The 19,412-nt window shown below is 37.6% G+C and overlaps 1 protein-coding gene across 17 annotated transcripts in view; it reads left to right on the plus strand.

Annotated features, from left to right (window-relative positions):
* The window catches only part of ADD1 (adducin 1), a 66,700-nt gene extending 47,503 nt beyond the window's left edge, over positions 1–19,197 (plus strand). For 4 of the 17 annotated variants that reach the window (XM_072863190.1, XM_072863188.1, XM_072863193.1 and 1 more), the window contains exons 11-17: positions 1,273–1,374; positions 3,240–3,329; positions 4,174–4,266; positions 10,210–10,366; positions 11,240–11,614; positions 12,376–12,471; positions 16,719–19,197. In XM_072863190.1, the coding sequence (XP_072719291.1) occupies positions 1,273–1,374; positions 3,240–3,329; positions 4,174–4,266; positions 10,210–10,366; positions 11,240–11,614; positions 12,376–12,471; positions 16,719–17,071 (1,266 nt within the window). In that variant the 3' untranslated portion in view covers positions 17,072–19,197. Of the gene's footprint in view, positions 1–1,272; positions 1,375–3,239; positions 3,330–4,173; positions 4,267–10,209; positions 10,367–11,239; positions 11,615–12,375; positions 12,472–13,220; positions 13,256–16,718 lie in introns of those variants that run through there. The other 13 variants (XM_072863197.1, XM_072863198.1, XM_072863194.1 and 10 more) reach the window with 8 other exon arrangements.
* Positions 19,198–19,412: the final 215 nt, after the last annotated feature.

A 19,412-nucleotide genomic window follows, 5' to 3' on the forward strand; every position in this document is an offset into this window, starting at 1 on the left:
CATTCCATTTTTTACTTTACAGTTGCAAAACATTTTAAAATTCTGTTGCTTTTTGAAGTTTGACAGTTCCTGGCTATCTTATTGTTTCTTGAAGTTACCTAGGGAAAACGCATAGCATTTGCTCTATAAACAGGTTTGCTTTACTGTTCAGTGCATTTTCTATGCAATAATGATTGGAAATTAGGACACCACATATAATAAACATATCAAGATAAAAAGTTAGTTGTGCATCAAATTAAACAGAGCTCCATACTAAATGCACTGATCAAATAAAGCAACCTTCTATGAAGAACCCATGAAGCGCTTAAAGTTTGTGTTTGGGATATTTTTGTAACCTTTTGAGCTATGAGTTATAAAATACTCGACATCACCAAACTGTTCCTCTAGGTTGCTGTGCTGATACAGCTATTTATTTGTGCAGAAACTGATTCTGGAAACAGAACATTTTGCTGAAGTAGCTTGTTTTAATGCAAAACTTTGGTGATGCCCACTCTTGCTTCACAGTACAGAATCATTCACTAAACCTGGTTAGTGACATCACATTGCTTTTCATACTTCTGTCATCTTATGCTTTAAGTTTGCTTTGATGTTTGTTGAGTATCAGAGGATTGAATCAATGATCTCTCTGTCTCTCTTGTGCTATTTTGTAAAAACACCCAGTGCAGAAAATGAAAATGGCAGTAACAGGGTTTTAGAGCTCGTGTCTTAGATCTTGCTGTACTTCTGTTTGGGTAAGATATAGTGTCCTTTTTAAACAAATAAAAACTCATTGTGAAATTTCTGATAAAAATGTCCTTAAAAATAAGTAATTATACTGGAGTTTTCCTACTCCTGTATTAATATGTCTCTTCGTAAAGTGAGAAGTAGACTGTTTTTAGAAACACAAAACACTGCAGTTGTCAGTGTGGTCAAGCGGACAGGAAAACAGGTTAAAAACCTTTCAGTCTCCATAATCTCTGAATTGCACATAGCTGTAGTAATTGCATCATTTTGGGTGGATGTTATTTGCAAGTTACCTGGCTCTCTAGTTTTTGTTGTTGTTACTAGCTTGACTTACTGATTCTGATACTTAGAAATTTATCTGAAGGTACAGTTTATATTACTGAAGAAGGAAGCAACTTAAATCGTCTTAGGAATGAATAGAAGAATACAATCATTGGTTCAGTTCTCTGCTCTGTATAATGCATGATCAACTGTTACGTGAATTTGCTGCTCTGACTGTCCATAGCCATTATAGCAATTCTGACTGTTCAACTGTTCTTGATATTACAGTGGACTAAAGAGGATGGACATAGAACTGCCACCTCTGCTGTCCCTAACCTGTTTGTTCCATTGAACACCAATCCAAAGGAGGTCCAAGAAATGAGGAACAAGGTTTGTAACAGCAGTAAAGTAACTTTTTTTTTTGGTCATCACTACAATTAAGTTGCGTGCTTGTAATGAACTAACTTACTTTGCTATAGTGAAATTTTGGGGGTTCAGTAACACAGCTCTGGTATTGTCCTGCCCCTTTATAACTAGATACTGAAACAATTTCTAAATGTTTTGAACTTGCCTTGGAAAAAGATGGTATTACTGCCCACTATATGAAGACTTTAATTGTCTTATGTTTTGTTACTGTCAGGCCAGTTGCTGGATACCTCTGAAACAGCCACCACTGAGTTTATGGTAGTAATTCTGTTCCCTGAGATCATAGTTTTACCTTAGTGACCTGTTTTCCTGTTTCGGTTTCACCAGTTGAAATTGTGGCCTAGCCAAAGAAGTCTATGGATCTCTCTCCATATTATATTTTATTATAATATAATATGTTGTGATTGTTGCAGAAGTTTTGGGGGCCTTTCGAACTGCATGTTAATATTTCTGAAATGACCTAGTAGTTAATTTTCTAGAATTCAAATTTCAGATCTTCTTATCACCAGTCTTCCAACAGGAAAGCATTGAATGCATTGGGGTTTTTTCACTTCATTTCTTTTAAAGTATAAAATATGCACTGGTATCTTGTTAATACTTGTTCTGGATTGTTTTGCTACTTCTAACTGATGGCCATATGGAACATGGGAGTTAGCATTATGTCACAGGAAAGTCTGTGTGCAGGGGTACTAGCAGCAATACTGATTTGTTCTAAAACAGTTTGTATAAGGTTAACAGAGCTTTTGCCTTTCCTGACTCAGTACTGTAAAATAATAATCACTTGAAATGAGAAGTCTCTGAAATTGCCAAGCAGTTTCTTGGTGTTTGAAACATAAATATTGTTTTATTAAAAACTTGAATGAAGCAACTACGAGGAGAGAAGTAAAACTTCAGCCTTTTTACTTTCGTGATGACAAGAAGGGTAGTAAACTAGAAACAAGTACAGATGATGCAGGATCTTCATACTTTCTGAAATACAAAGTATTAATAATACCTTTTGTTTGTATACTGGTATGCATGTATTTTTATATAAATTGAATGTCCTTTTTAGTTGTAAAGTAGAGGTCTTTCAGGATGCATGGTTTTCTTCATTTATCTTGGAACAAGAACCAGAATATTTTAGAAATAAATTTTGAGTCAGTTGTTATGAATTCTTTACCACTGTAGGATATCTAATTTAAATAGATAATACCTAGATTTAAAGATCCAGTTTCTGTTCCCATCTTCTGTATGGAAAAAACTGGGAGGTATTTAGGATGTAACAAAAGGGATGTCTTTGAGTACTCTGGAGTGTCAGTTTATGCATAGAAAAATCTTTGTGCCCTTTTGAGAATATGGTCCTGACTACATGCAAAAATTGAATGTCATGCAGTGTTGTACATTAAGTCCTGTAGGAGGATGATATTGTGGTGCAATATCAGTGACTAGTGGCTAGTGACAGAAACCTGTAAATGACTGGTCAGGTACAATAGACTTACATGAATATGACCTCTGTGCTTCTCTTCTCTCCTCACTTTTCTTCACAAACTGGAGTTGTCTGTTACCTGATCTGTAGAGTTTTACCATGAGCCAGTACTAAAAAGCAAAGGACAGTACCTGCTGTGGTACTAAAGACTAAATTCTGAGAAATGTGAGGAAACAACTAGGAACCTGAGCACATATCTTCAAGTGGTGTTTATAAGCACAGCTTTAGTTGATCGGTAGGGCTATAGCAATCAACACTAGTTGCAGCCTGTTGGCAGGTTCACCCGCCCCTTTTTCAAATACAAAAATGTGGTTAACTTTTCTCGGTTGTTCATGTGACTCTATTCTGCTGCTTTCCTTTACAGATCCGAGAGCAAAATTTACAAGATATTAAAACTGCGGGCCCTCAATCACAGGTTCTTTCGGGGGTAGTTGTGGACAGGAGTCTTGTACAGGTGAGAGTATAAAATGCCTAAAACTATTAGCTTAAAGTTAATCTACGATATCCTCTGCTTTCACCTAATATATCACTATAAAATTATTCTTTAATTGGCAGAGAGTAACTGTTTATAAGGTAAGTCTTAGAGGTAACACCATTGTCTTTGCGAGAGTGCTCAGGGACAGAAATTTAAGAGGCTTCAGCCATGTAGCCCAAGCATGTCTGTGGAGGATGCTTCTTGGTTTTTTTTGCTGAATGTAATGCATGAAATTCAGGAGGCTTACTTATATGGGTTAGATTCTTGTTCAAAACTAGTTGGGCTTTGTGACAACTTTTTGTTTATTTGTTTTCCAAGTTTATGTATCTTGAAGTATTAATATTGGGCACAGCAGGCTCACTATGGGGCAGTAGTGTTGCGTGTTAAATGTTTTATCATGCTTCATAATATTTTATTTGAAGAGCAGTTTGGAAAAAGCTCTTATGCATCAATAAAACTTAAAAGCAGTATATCTGGATATACTAAAGACTTCATCTATGAATCATAGCTCAAAGTAAAGTAAGAATTAGAGCTGTACAGTTATACTGTATAGCTGAATGACTTTAAAGCTCTATATACCTGAGTGCTTTAACTGCCCCAGATAAGTGTTTTCCGATATCTTTAAAGTTTGGCAAGTCTTATCATGACCATAGCATTATTCATGTTGGGTGTCATATTGTGTGCATGTCAATTCATTGTCATTTGCAATTTTATCTACCAGTTACTGTTTCTTTGCATGTTTTTAGCAAGCATCATAATGCTTTTGGTTGATGTTTTAAAGCCTGGGCTCGGTTTGCTCTGTTTACTCAATTTACTGTTGCAGGATGCTCCCCTCTCAGACTGTACGGAATCTATTGAAGGGCTCGATCTCACAGAGCAGGCCTTTAGTCCCGCTAAATCTCTGTCTGTTAGAAAGGTACTGCCCTGTCATACTGCTCTAAATACTGTTGTTCACCCTTCATTTTACCTCTTCCTTACCCTGACCTCTTCCCTCTGTTAGCTAATGATTTGGCTAGAAAAGAAAAAAATAATAGTTGGATCTCCAAATTATGTATATGCAAACATACAAGCAGCTACTTGTTAAAGTATCTTTTAAGGATTTTGATCTTTTTCTTTGTCTGTAGAAGCTGGTGAGGAAACACTTTTGATGTTAAGGTGCTGATTAGGTTCTGCTTATAGTGGGTTTCTTTGCGCATGCTATTAGTGTTAAATTACTCTAATTTGAGATCCATTTTGAGTTAGCTTAATCTCAGCCTGATTACATCAGTGTAATTCCAAAGATATCCACATGTTCAGAGTGTGTCATGCTGACAAACGCTGTCAACTTTTGATCCTACATTGCTAGATGTCATTTCCTTAAAACTTCCTGTGGTTATCTACAAGAGTTGCTGAGTAATGCCCCACACTTCCAAAATCCATTGGCTTTCAAACATGTAATCATGCTTGTGCTTATGTAATATACTTTAAATGCAGAATAAATTCAAGAGAGGTATGTATGGTTGGGGTGGGCAGTCCTTTGAGGCTGAGTAAACAGGAACAGTTTGCACATTGGAAACAATCTGTCCTTAGCTGTCTTTCTCTACCCAGGTTTTGAAGGAGTTTCTTAGAGGTGATCTAACATGGAAGTACAGTGTGTAAATAAGCATCAGTGTCTCTTCTGCTCCAGTATTTTATCTAAAAGATTCTTAAATCTTGGTTTAGGTTGTGCCTAACATGTCATTATCAGAACAGCTTTCCCATTAAAACCCAGAATACTTTGAATTACATCATTGTTGCAAATCTCCTGACTATAGCACTTTCTAGTGTAATGAGCCCATTTGTATTATGGATAGTTGTATCAGACTGAGAATTTGATAATGATGTTTTTCAGATTACAGTTTGGTTTATCAGTATTCTGAAAGGAAAAATAATAAAATACTATTTCCAGATTTAAGATGAAAAATAAAACAAAGCCAAATTCTTCCAGGCAGTGCATGCCTTTTATTCTCTGCTTAATAGTACCTTCAAAGTGAAAAATTATTTTTATGACAGTCATCCATTGGTTATTGCAACACAGGTGGTTTATTTCATCAGTGATGTGCAAGATATCTTTCAAGTATTATTTTTGAATAATGGCATCATCTTTCTATAAAACTACTCAAATGTTTTACATGGATTTTTGTAGATGGCAAGGAACCAACAAGAGGTGTATTGGTTGTGTGATTTTTGCCTAGTATAATGTTAGGGTTTAGACATCCAAATGATGTGTTTCCTTTTTGAAATACTGTGTAAAATTAGATGATAGTGTTAATTACAGTAGGAGTGGCCTATTTAATAATCTTTATTATCTTAATATAGGTTGTGACCTGAATGCTTAGTAATTTCCTCGGGGGGGGGGGAGTGGGGACGGGGACGGGATGGGGACAGACACGACAACAACAAAAAACCCCAAACCAACCAACCAACCAAAACTCCTACAAAAACCCCAGTGAACCAAACAACAACAAAAAAAAACCACCAGAGAAATTTTCTATAAAGATTATGCCAAAAATCAGTCATCTGTTGTGGAACAAAGTAAGTATAAGCAGTCTTATGATGCCCACATAAACCTCACATGAAACTTTGAATGAGGAGACCTGTACATCAAAGACTTAAGGACTTTTAGGTACCAGATAATTACAAGCTCTCAGTTGACAAATTCTTTGACACTTGATTACGGTTAAAGTAACAAGTTCCACCTGATTGCAGTAACACTTAGAATGAATTATGTTTTCAGTTAAGATTGAGATTTATATCAAATACTAATGCACGCTATTTTGGATGAAAAAAAATCCTGTTTGTGTGCAGGATGCATGTAATGCTTTGAGTCTTCTGTGCCTATGGCTGCAGTAGTAAATACTCCATTTGGCTTGTCACTTGCTTTGTCCGTGTTCTGAGAAGTCCTGGCCATGTTGCAACACAAGCTCCTTGTGCATCATGTAATTTTATTCGTGTTATAGATTTGGTTAACCAAGCTTCTTCTGCAGTCTTGGCTGAATGAGAGGGAATGTTGATTATTCTTGTCAGTGACCATTCTGCAGTCTGATTTAAAAAAAAAAAAAAATTCACATGAATTTTCAAGAATTTTAAGTAAAAGGGGAATCACCCATTTCGTGTCTCTTCCTTTAGAATGGAAATTCTGGGGCTTTGTTCTTCATGGAGAGCCTCTCAGTTCTGCCCCAGAGGTGGCACTGTGTTTTAATGGTGACTCCTACATGAACAGTACTTCAAGAATCTTCGTTTTTTGGATAAAGGCACTGCATTAATGCCAGATTGTGTTAAGAGCGATTGTTAACTTTAGACGAGTATTATGAACCTACTGTCTGACTGAGAGAAAAATTGGCATGTATAAGATGCCAGTTTTGCTCATATCTGTCTCTGAGAACAAGATGAAGTGCTTGCCTGTTAAATGATGGTCACCTCACAGCAGTTTTGAATTTTTCTCTGAAAGCAAGATTTGGTGGAGAAGTTGCAAAATTACTTGATAATCTAAAATTTCCTTGTAGGGTACGTGAGGTCCAAGTTTAGTATGAAGGCATATTGTGTATCATTAGCTATAAGTGACTTTCCCTTTGTTGGATCTTTGTGGGAGAGTATGCCCCTACAAAATTCTTAGGAGTGAAAATACATTCTGTTCCTGAATGTAATCTATCCATTAAATGCTGTTGATATTCAGGTGCTTACACATGCAATCAAACTTCAAATAGTCATCAAAATAGTACTAGAATAATCATCAAAATAGTATCAGCATAATCCAGATGAACTCACTAGAACGTTAGTTTTTTGCATGTCATCCTGTGTTGAAACAGAGTGCCAATCTTTTATATGGGAATTTATTCCCTCTCTACAGGCTCTCTAATAGAGGAAGCAACTCCAGACCAATTTTCCTGTTCAGTTTTTCTGAATGTTCATAGGAATCTCCGAATGGCATGGACAGGTTGATACCTCTGCGAAGTCTTGTCTGTTTTAGTGTCACATTTAACAATCTGAAGTATGTCCTGTACTGTCTTTTTAGCCCTTTGTACTCGTTTTCCTTCTTTCTCTTCATTTTGTGTTGTATATTTTTATTTGAATTCTTGGAAGGCTGCTCTGTGGCCTATTCTGTGAAGTAATGCATCTCTACTTCTTTGATTTGTACATGTTTTAGAGTAATCATGTTGCAGAACTTACTAACATACTACTATAATTTATTTTCCCCATAGAATCAGTCCCTCTATCCTTATAATTTTCATAAGTGGCCTTTGAACTGCTTCCATATTATTGACACTGAGCAAAACTGGGTATGTTAATCTTGAAGCAGCTTTTAGCAGGTCGAAAGTTTGCCTTTCTGATCTCTCGTGTAATTTTTCTGCTTTTACGGTCCAAAAAACACAAGTGCTTTTTCTTTGTAATGCATAATCTGCTTACTGTCGTTGCCTCTGATCTTTTTCAGTATTATTTCTCTTGGGTCAAAGATACTCACCTAGTACAAATACTGTTTGCATTGATTGTGGGTATGGGTTTTGTGTATGTTTAGGTTTGTTTTTTTGTGGGTTTTTTTTGGTTATTTTTTTTTTTAATTTAGTGAATGTGATAAGCTTGATGCGCTGCTTTTATTCCCAGTAGTTAACAAAAGTACTCTCTTAAGGAGGAGAACACATAATGCCAGTGCACTAGTCATCTTGCTGCAAACTGCATGTCTTGCTCTTTGTCATTATTAAATCAGTAGGCATGCAGTAAAATTTTGTTTCATGTGAAAGTTGTTCTACCCAGTCATTTTGGATTTAACTTGCAGACAAGAATCAAAGATTCTGCAACGTTCCAGGGATACCCGTGTGCACTGTATGTCTTGTTCTTCTGTTGACTTTTGTAATCCTAGAAAACTGTAGAAACTCTATCTGAGATCAGTGCTTTACAAGCCCCTGCTACTCATTGCTGAGTTTCAGTTAAAACTATGTATTTAGTTTGAAGGGTGGGCAGAGATAGAGAGGGAAATACAAAATTGCCATGGGCACCAATTTTCTGCCATCATTAAAAGCTGGGACCTGTAGTTTTGAGGGTGTTTTACATTTTCTACAAAACAATTAGGATTTGTACAAAGGTTGATGTTTTTGTGACTTTCTTATGCGTTATCCTGTAAGAAAAGCCATGACTATCAAATGGGAGGTTTTCTGGTAATAAGACAGCTGGTGCTTAATGGAAATAGTTGAGAAAAGGCTTTTGACATTCTACTGACGTTCTGTGTCTGAGATGAGAGTTCCTCTTACTCTATGGAGAAACTGAGGCAATCTGTAATATCTGAGAGATGTTTCTCTCCTGCAGTTCCTTTCAGGACCTTACAGTGGAGACTTGTTGTTATGATGTTTGTTCTTCAGTACTTCTGGCTGGTGTTTGCTTCCTGAAGAGCAGCAGAGATTTTAACAACCAGCTGTTTTTACCTCCCTGGATTGCTCTAGACTAGATTTCTGGAGATCACTCATGAGCTTCCAGAAATACCTAACTACTCTTGTCCTCATTCCATCTGGACAATCTTGTCTGTCACCTTTTTGGCACTGACAACTTGACCAAAGCAGCTCTTAGCATCCAAAACAGTACTCTGTTAGACAAATTAGACAAATTTCATCCTCAGTTTTACAGTGAAAATCTCACTTGTCCATCACGTATGGATGTGGAATAGAATGTTTGTCTCTCTGTTCGGGTGCTATTTATTTTTGAACTGTGCTTTCTAATGCTTTCTTTTAAATATTTCTACACGTAACATTTGAATATGAAGATGACTCGGGCCAATCAGTAACCCATACTTATTTGGTAATGGAACTCAAATACCTCTTTTCAACAACAAAGACAATCAGGTATCACAATGAGACAAGGCACAGACCACACATCAGTCATTTCCAAACTAGTGTCAGTAGAGTTCTGTGTATCCAGTGAAAAAACCAAATGCTTAAATGAGTCACCTGAAAGATACAGCAGCTATCCAGGCAAGCATCTTCCCTATCCAAGACAATGAAAAGCCAGTGGCTTTAGCCTTTACTATATGATTAGAGAAGAAAAACTAAAAACCTTAGCAATTAGAGAATCTCTGATGCAGCTGCTTTTGTCCATTGGAACTTGCTGTACTTAGAATTGCTAATGTTTTATTTTTATTTGTATAACTTTTTATCTGGCTTGTACAACAAATGTTATAGATGTAAATATGCTAACTTGTATAAGATTACAGTTAACCTTAATTACTTAAAAATTGCTTGTAATAAACTGCTAATCTGGTGTATACCAAACACATACAAGATGGCTTTTTACTATAACATCTGTTAGATATTATGTAGTAGCTACTAGAAATGGCTTTTCCCTTATTAAAAAACAAAAAAACAACAAAAAAAACCTAAACAAAAAAAAACCCAAACAAACCACAAACAAAAATACCTATGGGCTGAGTCCTGTGAACTCCTGCAGGTGTCCTGTGCCCAGATTGCTGTGCCGTTGGGCCTGCTGTCCTGTTTATTTTGTGGGGAGAAAAAGAAACTTGATACTTCTCTGACTTCAGATATAATTCAGCTGGACTGCTTGGCTGCTGTTTGATTTACTGCTTAATGGTGGATATTCCCTGGTGGAAACACTGATGTGTCTGTAAGAGTAATTAATGAGACCTGTTTTCCCCTTTATATTAACCTGCTGTTGATTAAATATTTAAAAAAAAAAATTTCTGTAATAGATTTTTTAAAAAAAATCTAAAAGAAAATAAATGTAGCATTTTTCAGATTATCTTTTTGTTTTGTTTTTGGTTGCTTTGTAGCCTCTGTACTTCCCAGGGTTGTGCAAGTTACTGCTCGATTGCAGATGTATCTTAATTTTCTTTTGTCAGGGAGAACTGGTGACTGCGTCAAAGGCAATAATTGAGAAGGAATATCAACCGAAAGTCATAGTGAGCACAACAGGACCAAATCCCTTCAATAAACTCACTGATCGAGAACTGGAAGAATATCGCAAAGAAGTAGAAAGAAAGCAGAAGGGACCAGAAGGTTGGTTTCTCTGCATGTGTTTTTTCTGCAATAGACTATAATAACAGCAAGTTTATTACTGATTGGAAGGTGGGTTACCTGCAAAGGCCATGGATAAGTTATTTGGCTTTTGTCTGTTTCCGTTTTTCCAGAGTGAATTAGAAATTTAAAAAGCACATGGGAGATAGAATGTGCGATCCAAGTGCTAACGGAGTATTCTGTAAAACGCATAGATCTTATTTTAAAAATTATCCTGGTAGACAAACTGGGGTGTTTAGTGTGGCCGGTTACTGCTGCTATTGGGCAGTTGAAAGCTTGAAACTTCAGTCAAAAAATGTTTAGGTACTGCAAAGTATTGCTGACTGTTCTGCTTTGTTTCCCTTAGCGCTAGAGATAGTCTAGGGTGAGAAAATGGTGTTGCTTTTTAGCAGCAAAATGGCAGTTTTCTAACTCATCGAAAATTGTGGATTTGAGAAATCCATTGAATGGGGAAGATACAGAAGAACATTTGATTGCTACTTCGAAATGGCCCATCCTGGGGACTTGCCCCAAATCAGACTTTCTAAATTATGAGAACTGTGCTGTAAAAAGAGATCATTGCTGCATCTGAAGTGGCTATCCTGCTCTATTTCTGTGTAGTTTTAAGGGACGATACTTAGGATGCTCATCTTTTGTCAGGTTTTGAATTTGAATGATGCAGGAACCAGAAGTGCCATTTCTTTTGCAGTGTATGCTCCCTGCTGCTGCTTTGTGATAAGACAATGTAGGAGCCATTGTAGGTTGCGTGTGTTCAGTTAATGAAATATTGGACTGTGTGGGGTGGGATACTCTGCTGTTATGCCTGTATGACTCCATATGTTTATTCTCTCAGTAACATTGCTACATCCTTCTTAGATAAGATACCAAAATATGGAGAGACTGTGTTACTGACTCAGACACCAGCTGGGGAACAGAGTACATTGCTTAGAAATCAGACCATCAGTGAGCAAAATACCTCAGACAAAAAATCCCTGGATTTGAAAGGCAGATCAAAAACCTTTCAAGGAACAGATACGAAGACTTTACAGGATCATGATATATCACCACTCTCTAAATGTTTAGATAACACTCAGTTTGCTGCTGCATGGGTTTCTTGTCAGACCATGCAGCAAGTCATCACACATCTTAACCGAGAAGAGGCAGCTGGGCAGAAGTCCTCCCATAAGGAATTCCATACTGCAGTGATCAAAGCATTAAGGTCCAATCCTGACCTTTTGGCTGAGGCCTCAGGTATTACTAATATGATGCCCTTGGGCTTGCAGCCTAAGGAACAACCTCTTCACCTATGCCCTTTGGAGATTCTGTCAGTTGACTCTCATCTATGGGACTGATTTCACTTTTAATTGTCTAGGTGAATGGTATGGAACAATGTTTTAATATTGTTCCTGATATACAGTGTACTCTATTAATGTTTCCCTTTGGATCTAAGGCTGTTTAAATGTGGAAGCAAGGGGGACCCTCCTTACTAATACCAAATACACAAACCACTATGAAATCTTGTTTTGAATCATTTAATTACTGCATGTTTCTCTGATTATCTGTGCAGTCGTCTTTTCTTTTGGGATGCAATTTTGTTTACTCCGAGTTTCACCAATACAAAGCAAGCAAAAGAGCATTATCTTGTGTAGGTCTGATAGCATTCTCCCTCCTCCCCCCCATTTGTTTATCTTTTCCTTGTGGTTTTTCCTCACAAGTTTTCTGTAGAACAGCATGATAAACCAATTCATAAACAATTATATTATTCACGCCTTCTTATGGGGGGGGGGGGGAACCACCACAGAGCACAACTGTGACTTGAACAGTTTTGTTAATATCAAACTATCACTTCATTTTCTTTTGCTTGTTTTGGTATTATTTAATATCCTGGCAGAATTTTGATTCAGAAAAATGTATTTGTATCTTGTGTGCATGGAGCAGAAGCACACTTTTGTTTTCTCACATGCTGAAAGGTTTTGTCTGCCTGTTTAATTTCTCTTTGCCTACATCTGCAGAACCTTCAGAAGATGGCAGGCAACAGAAAGAGAGAAGTCCCCCTGATCACCCTTCAGCTCGCACTCCTCCCAGTACACCGATTAAAATAGAGGAAGGTATGTTCTTCTGATTTGGGGGCCAGGGGAAACCAGTAACTGCATCATTAGTGACTGGCGCATGAAAATATATGACCTAGTATCTAATAAAGGTAAATCATCTCTTGTATTTTATTTTTATACTACCTAAAATATATGACACTGAACTATGAGTGTAATAGGAGTTATGTTTACAATAATAAAGAAGTGTGCATTAATATAAAGACAAATTTTCATCTCTTCAGAATTGCCTTGTCATCTCGTGGTGTTTCTCAGCTGATTTACCCTTTTGTACATTTTCTGCAAGAAAGAATTGCCCTTATGAAATTAAATAGTGTCTGATGGTGAACCAGACACAAATTCAGATGCTTTGGTAAATCTCCACTGATTGCACATTTCTTAAACATTATTGTATTTGGATTACACCTCAGTAAATATTTTTTCCAACTCAATTTGAATCTAAATATCATTATTTGCTCACCTTATGTAGTAGTTTTAACTAAAATAATAGCAGGGCTGGTAAAGTCTACAATTTCCTCAAAAAAGGATAAAATAACAATCTTGAACAGGTGTAATCTAATTTTTGTCTTGTTTCCTTTACCTTGTACATTGGATATATCACTTGTCTTAGTCTCCCATTCACTACTTCATCTCATTCTGTTTTCTATAAGAATGGTTGCAACCATTCTTCTAACTTAACACAATGGCTGTGATGAATGCATAGATTCTCTACTTGTGCTTTTTTCTTCTTGTGGCTGCGTTACAAACAGGAGATGGATATGCTAAAGAGTACCTGTTACCATAGTAAGTATCATTCCATACTCTGACCTGCTTATGTGCTTTGCTTCACTCTTGCATCTTTGTTTACTAAGGTGTTTTATTGGGTTTGCCTTTTTTTTTTAAAGCAGGCTTTTTCAGTTGAGATGCTGATTTCTTTACTTCTTGATTTCATTAAATTCTAGGTTAGTTACAGATCCTATGTTAAAATGCACTCCCCCTGTGAAAGAAACTGTGAAAGTGACATCATGTGTTTCCATATCTATGTGTCTGATTCCTCAGTTTAAAAAGGAATAGTCTGAAGTTGTCTTTCAGATATAGCTGAAATGGGTCCGGGAGTTTCTGCCCCAACAGTTTGCTGCTGCCTACACAACTTGGACCTGGTAGTGAAATGGAATAAAGTTCCTAATCTATTCCAGTGCAAAAGTGTCACCACTGACATTGATTGAAACTTAACCAGCAGACTTCTGCACAGAAGTGGATATGGAACTACTCTTATGTTATATATCAGCTGTAGGGAGATTCAAATTCCAGCCAAGGAATAGCAGCAACTTCTACAGCTGTTTCGGCTAGCTCTGCAGGGCTACATCAGATTATGCTTTAATAAGGGTGTTTGGCCCCTTCCATTTGTACGTCCTGTTATATCCAAAAGTCAGTGTGTTTGTCGTAGATATGAAAGTCAAACTACGTCATAGACAACTGTGATGTTACTAATAAAGTTCCAAAACCTGAAAATTCTTTTAAACTGAGAATTGTGTTCCACAGACTCTTCTAGTTGTATAAGTTTTTCAGGACAAACATACAAAGCTTATTTTAGAGAGTAACTGGAAGTTCACGCCATGATGACTTTGGTTAGCAGAAGTTCTGTTGAATGACAACGTTCTCTGCATATAGCCACTTCTCAGCTTTCTTTTCCTCGTATTGTTTCTATTTAAGTGTAGACAAAGTCAGAAAAGTGCTTTGTGTTAATTCAGTTATAGCCTAGTTTGTATGTTTGTCCACATGTTTGTGTTGGGGAAAAAAAAACCCCATAAACCTGTATTTTCATTAAAAATGTGAATTGTAAACACACACCAGTATTAATGTTACTTTTCAAACTCTTACGCCACAGTATATATAAAGGGAGAGCATGGATGTAGACGTGATTATTCTAAAAAACTTAAGAAATTTTGAGGTACTGCTGAGTTCTTAAACTGTAAGTAGGTTTTGCAGCAAGATATATTTTTAAACCTTCCTTGTAATGTTACTGAACTCCAAGTAGAATAGCAAGGCGTTTGCATATTGTATGCTTTCTTTATCAAATGTGGAATTCGTAAATCTCCCTAATTCTGGTGAAATACTGCCCTTAGTGAGCTAGACAAATAGATGTTTGTTTGATTCCAGCATAATGTTAATCCGTTTAGTAAAGATGATGGTAACTTGACAGACTGGGAAGGATAGCAGTCCTGGATTAATGAGTTATAAAACTGTTCGTATTTATCCAATGCTTAGGCCAACTGGCAAATGCTGTTTGAATGCCTTTAGCTTCCTATTCTTTAAGAATTTCTGGTCCCTTTTTTAAAACTTTGTTTAAAACTTTATTTTAAACTTCTTTTAAAAAGATAAAATAAAACTGACTGACAATCTAATATGGTGCCTGTTCTAAAAATTGGGCCAGCTAATGAATAGAATAGAACATTTTCAGTTGGAAGGGAGCTACAGCGATCATCTTGTCCAACTGCCCGACCTCTTCAGGGCTGACCAAACCTTAAAGCATGTTGTTAAGGGCATTGTCCAAATGCCTGTTAAACACTGACAGGCTTGGGGCATCGACCACCTCTCTGGGAAGCCTGTTCCAGTGTTTGACCACCCTCTCGGTAAAGAAATGCTTCCTAAACTCCAGTCTAAACCTCCCCTGGTGTAGCTGTGAACCTTTCCCTCTCATCCTGTTGCTGGATCCCAGGGAGAAGAGCTCAGCAGTGCTTTCAGTTAATTCCTGAAAAGTAAAATGAAATCCAAAAAGAGTGTAGTGGTAGTGAAGAATTGTAGGTGGTGCTTCTCACGAGTTTGTGTGTCACACATATATGGGTTAAACTAGAGCTGCAGGAGGCAGCTTGTAATGTACATAATCTCTTTCTCTTTTTTACTCTGTTTTAAATCCTGCCTGCGTTATAACTTTTAAACTGCTAACTTGTGCATTCTGAGTGTTTGGCACTGACTACTAGTGTGTGTTGTTTGTTTAACCTATTAGAAGTTCATGGTGCTCTAGGCAAAACATGTTGGGTTTTCTAGCAGGTATGCACAGAACAGCCCTCTCAAGTATATTAGAGGATTATTAATCCCATCTGGCAGAAATAAAGAACACTCATTGTTATTTCCGTAGGGAAAATGGGAAGATATCGAGTATTTTCTGTAAATTCTTGTGAAAGCCTTCAGTCTTTTCAAATTAAAATGAACAAGATTTTAAAAGGGGAAAAAATAGTTGCCTGCCTTTTGTGCCTTACAGTGAGCGTGGCCTGGATTTTGTTCTAAATTCCTCCTTACGTAACATAAATGGGGATGTATTTGACAGAAAACGAGATACTTCTTGGCTACAGTGCAGTGATGAACATCGCAGGAAACTTGAAAAAGTGCTCGTTGTTAAATATATATGCACGAAGAGGAGCTTTAAACAGAACATCTCTAAAGCGTAGTGGTGAATGAGGGAAGCGTTACAACTGAGGGAGTAGTGGTAAAGTTCACCTTTGGACAGAAGGTTATCACTAGATTTTTGATGTTCCTTTATACAGGGGTGAGCTTTGCTGTTAGACATCACATTTAAAAAAAAAAAGCTGTATCTCATAACCTGCTGAGCTCATGTAATTTGATAAACTACATGGATTTTACTTATAGGAATCCATAATATATACTCATATCTTGCAAAAGAAGTGAAGCCTTTGTGATAGGAGATCATATTCTGAAGCAACATCTGTTAGACCTCCTGGAAAAATGTTATGAAAATCCAAGCATTGTGATTAAAAATTGGCGAGCCAACAGTTTAGAAATTGATGGCTTTGCATGTATTGGATCACTGCAAACCAGCAATTAGTTTTATCCCACCAAAAGAAAAAAGAATCAAGATAAGGAATTTCATGATGCTCTCTTCAATGCCAGTGAAAACCCTAGGTTTGATTCCTGCTTACTGTACTAAAATCTCATGTCACTCGCAAATGTTATGAATAAAACAGGAGAGAGGTCCGACCAGTTACTTTCTTGCTGGTTTACACCCACATGACGGAATTCAGCTGTATCTGTTCTGTGGTAAGAAGCTTAAAACCAAATGGAACTTTTGAGTATCTTATTTCTATCCCTGTGCCCAAAGCTAAAGGAGAACAGACCTATGACAGAGGCTTTTACGCAAAGTAAATATATTAGGTTTTTTATAGAGAGCGCTCACCATCAACTTGCTTTGCTTTCTCTGTCCTAGGGACGTTTATGTCAACTAACTGTGTCATTGTCTGTCCGTCCACTAGAGACACAGCAGGACCAGACCTACAAAGATGACAGTGACGCTGCAACTTTCAAGCAAACCCTCCCAGATCTCACCCCTGATGAGCCTTCAGAAGCACTCGGCTTCCCTCCCTTAGGGAAGGAGGAAGGGAGATGTGATGAAGATGTGCCCAAAAGCCAAACGGAATCACCTGCAGTGGAGAATAAGGAACCCCAGTCTCAACCCATGGAAGAGCCAGTAACACCAACAGCTGAGGAGGGGACAGCAGCTGATGCAGGTAGTGATGAATCTCCAGGGAAGTCCCCATCGAAAAAGAAAAAGAAGTTTCGCACTCCTTCCTTCCTGAAGAAGAGCAAAAAGAAGAGTGACTCCTAAAGGCCACACACTGCAGAAACACTGTCATATTTTAAAATTCATTAACCACTAGAATGTACCAGATCGTACTGCGTGTTTTGTCTTATTATGTAAATGAATGCAGCAAGTAATCCAACCAGCCCCTCAAGTTATGGCTTGATTGTTTAAGGTTATAACCAGAAACTAATGTCCAAGAAGGTGCTAATCCTGTGTTTTCAGCAGCTACCACAGATCTGATCCCTAACTTGTAATCAAATGTAAATGACGTTCATGTGGAAGGCATTGAATCACTATTTTTAATTTAAAGCTGGCACTGCTTTACAAGAGAATAAAAAAGAAATCACAATTAGAAATATAACACCCATTGCTTACCCCAGGGACTGTTCTTTTCCAATACTCTGTTCCAAGTCACAGTAAATTTTTTCTTCAGTATTGACTTTTAGAGAGGATGCTTTTGCAGTGATGATTTCAAGGGGGATGTATTCTTGAACTGACACCTAAACTTCTGCAAGCTTGTGATTACTGATCATGTTTTAGTCGAGCTTTGAGGCTATCCATTCCTTCCTCCCTTCCCCCCCTCTGACTATTGTAACATAATGAAGGTGTTTTTCACTTAGTTTTATTTCATAACTGGCACTTGAAATCATCCTTGATGTTCTAGGACTGAAATAACTGTGGTGTGTTCCGCTCATGTTGTGTGTTGAAAGAGCCCAATCTCTTTTTTTTTTTTCTAGTGAATACAGCTTAAGGGAAATCTGTCCTTCAATCTTGCCTCCCTGAGAATCGGTCATATGGGCATGTGGCTGTTAGAGAAGGTGAAAAGGTAACCACATTCAGAGTCTTTCAGCAGCCTTTCAGCTGGTGGGGTGAAGCATGGGCAGTTGTGTCTGGGGCCTTAGCACAGGGCTTTTTCACCCTCTTAAAAATCCCTTGGGTGCACAGGCAGACCTCTTGCGTATAAACCCCATTTGTGGCCTTTTGTGTTTGTTCCCTCCCATGATAAAAACGTAGATGCATTACACTGAATATTTAACCTTTTTTATATTAATTATTTTCACTTACAAAAACTGGCATTTCTTTAGTTGTTTTTTGTTGCCAGCAGTAAAGGACAGAAATCCCAAGTAACCTTAAAGGTGTGTTTTCACAGTTTGCTATGAATGTTTGTTTAATATGTAGCATGGTAAAGAAGAATCACTTTCACCACTGAATTCACTACTTTCCAGTTATTGCCATGCTTCTGTCTATCACTAATCATAAAAGTAGTTTAAGATCAGATAGGTAAAGCTTGTAAGAATGCTCCAGAAACCGTGCGTAATTACCCCAGCCAAAAGTGGGGAGGGTTGGTGCCCTTTCTGGGTTCGAGCACTAGCGTTTCTGGCGTTAACAGCAGCAACCATTATTGACACCCCTGTGTGGGAGAGGGAAACACATTGACTCACAGTAAGCGTCTGTAACAAAACAGAATATGGATGTAACCTTTTAGGACAATATTAAACATCGCAAGTGGTAAAATAGCAGAAAACTAATGCCTTACGATTCATGCAGCAGGAAGCATCGGGTGAGAGGTGGGTTGAGCGGTTGGAGGCAGCTATGGCTGAAGGAGGCCTGCCTTAGGCTGGGAGGTGCCAGTGCCTCGGGCTGGTTTCAGGCAGCCAAGGGGAAACAGCTGAAAGGAGCAGCAGAGCTGTCAGGCTTCAACTGAGGAAAGAGGTTTCGAGGTAGTCATCGATATGGTGAGAAATGTAAGGTCCCCCGCTGCAGAAGGGGTAGAGGCAGGGTGGGACGGAAGGAGCAGCAAAGCGCTGTGCAGGGAGAGCCCTGAACAGCAGTGCTCAGCCAGGACTGCATGGCACGAATGGCTTTAGCTTGTACTTTAACCTTCTCTGTCCTCTGTACACTAGGAAGTGTACAATACTTATTTTGCTAAATTGTGTTCTATTGCAGGGTTGTAATTAAATGACTAATTGCTATATGTTTCAGTTCTTTTAATGGAGTCCCTCCATTTATCTTGACCACATATGCAATGACTCTTTATTTCTAATTTTGTAGTTTGTTCTTTTAGTTCTTTGTATTACAATATGAAATGTAGTCATGTATGGTATGGTTACACACTTCAGGGCAGAATAAAGTCCTGTATTTTTTCTTTCTTTCTTGTATCATTAAGTTCTACTCACAAATAAAACTCTTTAAAAAAAAAAAAAGTTGTCTTTTCATGCTCTGCTTTTGAAACTTGCACAGTTTTATTCTGCAGCTGTGGCCTGTTGAGTTTAATTTGCTCCATTTTCTTTTAACGATTAATGTGGTGTTAATGATTGCTTTAATGTATTCTCAGGACATACTCAGCTTGGCTACTGCAGGGGGC

Source organism: Ciconia boyciana, chromosome 5, assembly GCF_034638445.1.
Source record: "Ciconia boyciana chromosome 5, ASM3463844v1, whole genome shotgun sequence".
Taxonomy (NCBI): Eukaryota; Metazoa; Chordata; class Aves; order Ciconiiformes; family Ciconiidae; genus Ciconia; species Ciconia boyciana.